The following is a 9,042-nucleotide window of genomic DNA, read 5'->3' as shown; positions in this document are numbered from 1 at the left end:
TGCCAGGCTGTGCCAGTCAGTTCTCATACCCGAATCCTCACCTTCCCCTACGAGGCAGGTCGCACTGTTGCCGGTTTGACAGATGAGGGAAACCGAGGCTCAGTGACTATTCTGTGGCTGAGTCGCACAGTCAATGAGGGCAGAATGGGCCTGGGATACAGATCTCACCCTGCAGCCAGCTCTCTACCCTGGCGCAGTGGCGTCTGACAGCTGTGCACGCCGGCCAGTCCCTCACAGTGTGAGGCTTAGAGACAGCGGTGTGGACCACCACCCAGAGCGGGGAGAGCAGGGGCCTCCTGGGGAAGAGGAGGATCAGAAAGGGGGCGTATGTGTCCGTCACTCAGCTCCCTGGGGGAGCTCAGATGGGGCCTCTCTGGTCTAGAGAGCTCTGAAGGGTCACGGGGCTTGGGGTCTTTCACGGCCCCCGAGTTTATTGTACCTTTGGCTAGCAGATGTTGGGTGCAGGTTTGTGGGGCGCGCGAAGCAAGCGGGCTCTAAACGGAGGAAGTGACGAGGCCATCCTGTCAACGTCACGGGGTTTCCACAGAGCACTTCCTGTTTGTCTGCTGGGAAAGCAGAGCTGCCGTGTAGACCGAACCTAAATGTCTCCCAAGGACGTTTCTCCTCTGTGGCATGGTTGTACCCACTGGGCAGAGGTGGAAGCTGAGGCTGGAGGGGGTTTTCTACCTGTCCTAAATCCCCGCAAAGGGCTCCGTTTCTCTGGCTCCTGACTCCGAACCCGTCCTGCTGCAGCGTGCTCAGCCTGCAGCTATCAACGAAGTGTCTAGGAGCTGGCTCAGTCAGCTTGTCCAGGGTAGTCCACTGAGGTGGCACGGTCATCAGCTACACTGTGAGGTGGGCGCTGGCCGTCGGCACCTCACCGGGCGCTGGGTCTTCCACAGACCGGGAGGCGGCCCTGTGGGAGATAGAGGAGCATCACCTTCCCCTACGAGGCAGGTCGCACTGTTGCCGGTTTGACAGATGAGGGAAACCGAGGCTCAGTGACTATTCTGTGGCTGAGTCGCACAGTCAATGAGGGCAGAATGGGCCTGGGATACAGATCTCACCCTGCAGCCAGCTCTCTACCCTGGCGCAGTGGCGTCTGACAGCTGTGCACGCCGGCCGGTCCCTCACAGTGTGAGGCTTAGAGACAGCGGTGTGGACCACCACCCAGAGCAGGGAGAGCAGGGGCCTCCTGGGGAAGAGGAGGATCAGAAAGGGGGCGTATGTGTCCGTCACTCAGCTCCCTGGGGGAGCACAGATGGGGCCTCTCTGGTCTAGAGAGCTCTGAAGGGTCATGGGGCTTGGGGTCTTTCACGGCCCCCGAGTTTATTGTACCTTTGGCTAGCAGATGTTGGGTGCAGGTTTGTGGGGCGCGCGAAGCAAGTGGGCTCTAAACGGAGGAAGTGACGAGGCCATCCTGTCAACGTCACGGGGTTTCCACAGAGCACTTCCTGTTTGTCTGCTGGGAAAGCAGAGCTGCCGTGTAGACCGAACCTAAATGTCTCCCAAGGACGTTTCTCCTCTGTGGCATGGTTGTACCCACTGGGCAGAGGTGGAAGCTGAGGCTGGAGGGGGTTTTCTACCTGTCCTAAATCCCCGCAAAGGGCTCCGTTTCTCTGGCTCCTGACTCCGAACCCGTCCTGCTGCAGCGTGCTCAGCCTGCAGCTAGCAACGAAGTGTCTAGGAGCTGGCTCAGTCAGCTCGTCCAGGGTAGTCCACTGAGGTGGCACGGTCATCAGCTACACTGTGAGGTGGGCGCTGGCCGTCGGCACCTCACCGGGCGCTGGGTCTTCCACAGACCGGGAGGCGGCCCTGTGGGAGATAGAGGAGCATCACCTACAGGAGAGGCATCAGCTGGTGAAGCAGCAGCTCAAAGACCAGTACTTCCTCCAGCGGCACGAGCTGGTGCGCAAACACGAGAAGGTGAGGCGTGGGCGGGGCGCGGGGACTGCCACGTGATGGGGCACCCCCTGGGTACCGTCTGTGCTCCCCAGAGGAGTCAGGCGGGCCACGGTGAGGCCAGGAATGGGGGAAACCATGCAGGGAAGCTGAGGGCCCGAGCAGCCCCCTTACCAACTGACACCCGTATGTGTCTCGTTCACGCTTTCCCTGTCCTTTTTGTCCTTTCTTTCCATTTCCCTTTTCCCATGCATTCCTTTGGAATACCTTTAGGCAGCAGCTTCAATGCCACCTCTGCCGGGAAGCCTTCCCTGACCTCCCAGACCAGGTGAGGGCCCGGCTGTATGGCCGGAGCGCCCTTTACTTCTGTGTACTTGTCTGTCTTGGTTCAGTTTCCTTACTGGGGACACAGACAGATAACTTGAGGTCTGGCTGCACAGCGGGAGTGGGCAATAACGCCTACTAAGTGCAGTGGTGGGTGTCAGCGCACAGTTGTGGCGGCTCCGAGGAGGGTACCCGGCCAGGAAGGCAGGGAGGTGACTCCTGTGCGGAGTTTTGAAATACGAATAAGTGTTACGTAAAGGAAAAATTCAAATTAAGATGTTTAAAAATGTGAATTGATATCTGCCATCCAAAGGAACCCTCCATTTTAGTGTGCGTTTTGCTTTGAGACGCTAGCTGTGATGGCAGCGCCACCACAGATCGGATGAGACGGCATTTAGAGGAATCCAAGATGCTAACGCCAGTTTCCAAAGTGAGAACAGAAACTGTGACATGACAGTAGATAAAATGGCAGAGCCTTGCTCTGCCGAGCATCCTGGGCCCCTGACCGCGTGTGGCTGTGACGACACCCCTGCGCCCGGAGCGCAGCTGACCGCAGCCCCGACTGTGCATCCCCCAGGAGCGGGAGCAGATGCAGCGGTACAACCAGCGCATGGTGGAGCAGCTGAAGGCGCGGCAGCAGCAGGAGAAGGCGCGGCTGCCCAAGATCCAGAGGAGCGAGGGCAAGACGCGCATGGCCATGTACAAGAAGAGCCTGCACATCAACGGGGCGGGCAGCGCCGCCGAGCAGCGGGAGAAGGTCAAGCAGGTAGGGGCTGTGCTGGAGGGGGCCCGAACCTCACACGCTCGGGGGACTGCAACGTGAGCTGCAGCATGGGGTCTTGGTAGGGGGGTGCAGGTCACAGCCCAGAAGCCTAATGGTGCCCCCGCCGGGGACAGAGGCAGCCCCGCATGGCTTTCTCAGGCTCCGCTCCCCTTCCCACTCCGTGCTTCTAGTCTGTAGCTTCCTCTCATCCACTGAGACCCCCCTCACACGTCACTCAGTGGCTCAGGGACATGGAGTCGGTGGCCCTGGGCTCCTGTGACACACACTGCCCTAGCACATCACAGCACAGTGTCGTGTCCCCATCAGCCTCGAGGCTGGGTCTCAACTTACGGGGGAGAGCTTAAAACAGGGACACAACCAGTGTGATGTGGGGTACTAAGTCTGTGCACACACTGGTCCCTCTGATGGGCCTCTTGGGTCAGGGCGGAGGGAGGCCCCAGCCACTCTCTCTCTGTTGTAGTTCTCCCAGCAAGAGGAGAAGAGACAGAAGTCGGAGCGACTGCAGCAACAGCAGAAGCACGAGAGCCAGATGCGGGACATGGTGGCCCAGTGCGACAGCAACATGAGTGAGCTGCAGCAGCTGCAGGTACCGCCTCCCCACGGCCCCCAGCGTGAGGTCTCAGCACACAAGCCCAGGGTGGAATGGTTTCAAACCCGCTGTGCGGCGCGGTGCTGGCTGGAGCACTCCACCCTCCCAAACGACCATGCCCACCCATAAAGTAGGCGTGTGGCAGGGACTGGAGTGAGGCTTTGAAAATGAGATGACAGAGCAGAAAGGGCCTGGTGGCGGGCATGCTGCTAGATCTCTCGCTCATCACTGCGTTTTGGGAAAAAGTGTCCCAATTACCCTAATACCAGAATCAGACAAGAAGGGAAAACTACAGACCAGTATCTCATGAACACTCATGCACAAATCTTCAGTACAATGTTAGCAAATCAAATCCAACATTGTATAACAGTTATACACCATGACCAAGTGGGACTTTTCCCAGGCTGGTTCAACATTCGGAAATCAATTAATGTAACCTGTGACTTCAAGAGGCTAAAGAAAACTCTCATGATCATATCAGTAGATGCAGAAAAAGCAAGCATCTGACAAAAGCCAAAACCTGTTCATGATAAACACTCAGCAAACTAGGAATAGAGGGGAAATTCCTCAACTTGACAAAGAACCTACAAAAGCCTACGGCCAGCAACATCCTCAATGGCAATAACTTTCCCACTAAGACCAGCAAAAGGTGTCATGGTTGTTGCTAAGACCCTTGGTGGCCCCTCTCCCTAGGGAGATCCTTGACTACTGGTTTTCTGGCTCCTAAGTTTGCTCTACCCCAAAAGCTGGTGGTTGGAGCCCCCTTGTGGTGGCACGAGGCATTGTCATAGTGAGAGATGAACAGACTCAAACTTCTGTCACCTCAGGAAATTGCTCAGGCTATTGGACCCATCTAGCAATTCCTGGAGAGGCAGGGAGGAAATGTTACAGGCACTGAGGCCCGCCAACTTGAGGCTTTGTCATTGTGTGCGTTTTAGCCACTCACCTTCTGCATCTGTTTGCCCCTGCCTGCCTTGTGGGGTTACTGTGAGGATTAACTAGGAAAACCCACAGAGTACTGGGAGCCTAGCTCCTGGCAGGTCACAGGTACACAGTGCTATTAGAATGTTGTTATTCCTAACCAAACCAATTTCTAAACTCCCAGAACCTTTCAGCTAGAAACTCAAAATAAAAACTCCCCAAGCAGGATTTCTGGTCAGGGTGGCGGGATAGGTAAATGCTGTACTCACCTCTTCCCATGACCACATCAAAATTACAACTAAATTTTAGAACAACCATTACAGAAAACCACCTGAAGTCTAGCTGAACAGAAGTCCTATAACTAAAGATATAAAAAGCCACACTGAGACTGGTAGGAGGGTGGAGACATGGTATGGCAATTAAGAATTGGGAGGGATAGCTCAGCTGAGGAGAGGTCCCCATAACAGCTGGCTGTGAGAACCAGTGGGGATTGTGTCCAGTGAGATGGAGGGCTGCTGGAGACTCAGGTGCTGCGGGTCCTGTAGGGCCCGAGCACAGACTCCCTCTCTCTGGGCTCCAGCACAGACGCAGCACCTTGCAAAGCACCAGGGACTTACGGCGAGGAACTAAATTGACCAGCTTCAGGGCTGAGGGGTGAGTGTTGAGACAGTCTCTCCAAGAGGGAAGTGCTGGGCGGCACCACTGTTCCCTGTTGAGTCCGCCGCCCACCCAGCGGGCTGGCACAGGTGGGTGCCAAACCTGAGCAACACCATTCATCCCACCCTGGTGATTCCTCGAGACCCCAACTCACGTGCCCAGCTGAACATCTTCCGGCAGTTCCTCCATACAAGCAACCTACCTCAGCTCGAGCTGTGGGCTCTGCCGAAGTCTCTCAAAAGTCCACAAACCTGAGAAGCAGCATTTGGCCTTTGTGTGCCCTGTACCTTTTGCTAAGCTATCCATAGCCTGGCATAAGCAGTAACCAGTCTTGGCTTGGAAGGTAGCCTCAACTAAGTGGTCGCAAATCTGGCACAGGTGGCAGCTGACCTCATCATGGTGCCCACTGAAAGGCCCAATGTTAGCGGCAACAAGCCTTGGTCCACAGAACAGCCTACCCCGAGCATCTTTAAGCCTTACACAAGCATTAACCAATCACAGATCACTGTAGCTCCTACTTTAGGCCAGGCACAACAGGTGATTGATCAGCACTGGAGTCCCTCCCAAGAGGCTTCAGATCACACCAGAGCACCATCCAACCAGCTCCACAAACGACATACCTGAAGGGTGGTCTCAGCTGGCACGAGAGCCCTGCGAAAGTGACTCCTGTTTTGCAGCTTCTGCAAAACAACTTGTCCATGGTAGTCACGGCCAGCTGTCAGCCTGAGGGTCAATCCTACCCACTGATGTGTCTGCCAACAGCAGTCCAGGCTCAACTACAATATGAGGGCACACATGATCTTCACAAGGGACGCCCTTGGAGTACCCAACTCAGGTGGCCAGAGAGACTGCGATTGGACCCCACAGAACACCTACTACATAAAACCACTGCCAAGACCAGGAAACGTAGCGGATCTTCCTAATATATAGAAACAAACAGAGTAAACTAAAATAAAGAGACAAACATGTCCCAAATGAAAGAACAGGTCAAAACTCAAACAAACAAGAAACCAAAAGGAGATAAGCAATCAACCAGACGCAGAGTTCAAAACACTGATTGTAAAGATGCTCGATGAACTTAGGGGAAGAATAGATGAACTCAGTGAGAACTTCAAAAAGAGACAGGAAACAAAGTAGAAAATAAAAATGAACCAGTTAGAAATGCAGACTGCCATAACTAAAATGAATACATTAGAGGGCGTCGACAGCAGGTTAGATGAAGCAGGGGATCAAATCAGCTAGAAGACAAATTAGTAGAAAAGAAAAAGGAATAAAAAAATGAAGATAGTTTAAGGGACCTCTGGGACAACATCAAGCGTACCAACATTCACATCACAGGGTACCACGAGAGGAGAGCAAGGGACTAAAAACCTATTTGAAGAAATAATTATTGAAAACTTCCCTAACCCGGCAAAGGAAACAGACACACAAGTCCAGGAAGCAGAGAGTCCCAAACAAGATGAACCCCAAGAGGCCCACACCGAGACACAGCATAATTAAAATGCCAAATGTTAAGGACAGAGAATCTTAAAAGTAGCAAGAGAAAAAGCAGTTAGTTTTACCCACAAGGGAGCTCCCTTAAGATTGTCAGCTGACTTCTGAAAAGAAACTTTGCAGGCTAGGAGGGTCTGGCACAAAAATTCGAAGTGATGAAAAGCCAGGACCTACAACCAAGATTACTCTACCCAGCAAGGCTATCATTCATAATCAAAAGACAGATAAACAGCTTCCCAGACAAGAAGAAACGAAAGGCGAGATGTTAATGGTACTTCTTTAAAAAGAAAAGATAAAAAATAAGAGTAAAAAACAAAGCAAAACTTTTCTCACTGACAAAGGCAAACAGTAAAAGCAGTGGATCAAACAACTATAAAGCTAGTACAAAGACTAAAAGACAAGTAGGAAGATCGTGTGTAATTACAATAAATGGACACACACACAAATGTAATGAAAAACAAACATGGTGGGGAGTAAAAAAATGTGACTTTAGAATATGTTCGAATTTAAGTGACCATCAACTTAAAATAGACTGCTATAAACATAGCTTGGTATATATAAAGCCTATGGTAACCTCAAACCAAAAATCTATGAAATACACCAAAAATAAAGAGGAAGGAATACAAACATCACACCATAGGAAATCATCAAAATACAAGAGAGCAGGAGAATAAGGAACAGTGAAGAAATGCAAAAACAGCCAGAAAACAACAAAATGGCAATTACTATACAGCTATCACAAAAACAAACCCTGTACCTACCTATGCTGCCACTTCAGACTAAAAGACACAGACTGAAAGTAAGGGGATAGAAAAAAATTTCATGCAAATGGAAATTTTAAAAAGCTAGGGTAGCAATACTTTGACAAAACAGACTTTAAAACAAAGGCTGTAATGAGACAAAACCCAACAAGAGGACATAAGTCTTGTAAACGTTTACATATACAATGTAGGAGCACCTCAATATATAAAGCAAATAAATACTGACAGACACAAAGGGAGAGATCGACAGTAATTCAATAATAGTAGGGAACTTTAACAGCCCATTAACATCAATGGATAGATCATCCAGACAGAAGATCAACAAGGAAACACTGGCCTTAGATGACACAGTAGACCAGATAGGTTTAATTAATATTTTTAGAGCATTTCACCCAAAAGCAGCAAAATATGCATTCTTTTCAAATGCACATGGAACATTTTCCAGGCCCACATGTTAGGCAACAAGTCTTGAGAAATTTAAGAAGACTGAAACTATATCAAGCATCTTTCCTCATCATAGTGGTATGAAACTAGAAATCAGTTACAAGAAGGAAACTGAAAAACACATGGAGGCTAAATAACATGCTACTGAACGATGAGCGGGTTAATAAGATCAAGATACCTTGAGATAAATGAAAATGAAAACACAACTCGAAGCCTATGGGACACAGACAAAACAGTCTTAAGAGGGAAATTCATAGTGATACAGGTCTTTCTCAAGAATCAAGAAAAATCTCAAATAATCTAACCTTACACCTAAAGGAACAAGAAAGAGAAGAACAAAGCCCAAAGTGAGTAGAAGGAAAAAATAAAGAGTGGAAATAAACATCAAAGTCAAAAAAAAAAAAAACCATATAGAATATAAAAAATGTAGAAAATATCAATGAGACCAAGAGCTGGTTCTGTGAAAAGGTAAACAAAATTGATAAACCTTTCGCCAGACTCATCAAGAGGGCCCAAATCAGAAATAAAAGAGGAGAGAAGTGACAACCAAAGAAATACAAAGGATGAGAAATTGCTATGAACAATTATAAGCCAACAAATTGGACAACCTGGAAGAAATGGATAAATTCCCAGAAACATACAATCTTCCAATACTACATCAGGAAGAAGTAGAAAATCTGAACAGATCAATAAGTACTAGCAAAGTCAAATCAGTAAACTGAAGAACTCTCAACAAACAAAAGTCCTGGACCAGATGGAGTCACAGGTGAATTTTACCAAACACTCAAAGAATTAATACCTATCCTTTGCAATCTTTTCCCCAAAACTGAAAAGGTGAGAAGGCTCCCAAACTCGTTTTCAGAGGCCAGCATTACCCTGATACCAAAACTAGACAAAGATACTACAAGAATAGAAAATTATAGGCCAATAAAGATAATGAACACAGATGCAGAATTCCTCAACAAAATATTTGCAAACCAAATTAGGCAATACATTAAAAAGATCATACCCCGTGATCAAGTGAGATTTATTCCTGGGATGCAAGGTTGGTTCACAATCCGTAAATCAATTAATATGATACACCACATAAACAAAATGAAGGGTAAGAATCATGATCACATCAATAGATGCAGAAAAAGTATTTGATAAAAATCCAACACCCATTT

The 9,042-nt window shown here is 49.3% G+C and overlaps 1 protein-coding gene across 1 annotated transcript in view; it reads left to right on the top strand.

Annotated features, from left to right (window-relative positions):
* The window catches only part of STK10 (serine/threonine kinase 10), a 94,385-nt gene that overhangs the window by 79,334 nt on the left and 6,009 nt on the right, over positions 1-9,042 (top strand). Inside the window, exons 14-16 of the mRNA XM_023537144.1 lie at positions 1,725-1,926; positions 2,804-2,992; positions 3,471-3,596. Of these exons, the coding sequence (XP_023392912.1) occupies positions 1,725-1,926; positions 2,804-2,992; positions 3,471-3,596 (517 nt within the window). The remainder of the gene's footprint in view (positions 1-1,724; positions 1,927-2,803; positions 2,993-3,470; positions 3,597-9,042) is intronic.

Source organism: Pteropus vampyrus, unplaced genomic scaffold, assembly GCF_000151845.1.
Source record: "Pteropus vampyrus isolate Shadow unplaced genomic scaffold, Pvam_2.0 Scaffold179, whole genome shotgun sequence".
Taxonomy (NCBI): Eukaryota; Metazoa; Chordata; class Mammalia; order Chiroptera; family Pteropodidae; genus Pteropus; species Pteropus vampyrus.
Note: the sequence above shows the minus strand (reverse complement) of the source record. Positions and strands in the feature narration are given on the sequence as shown.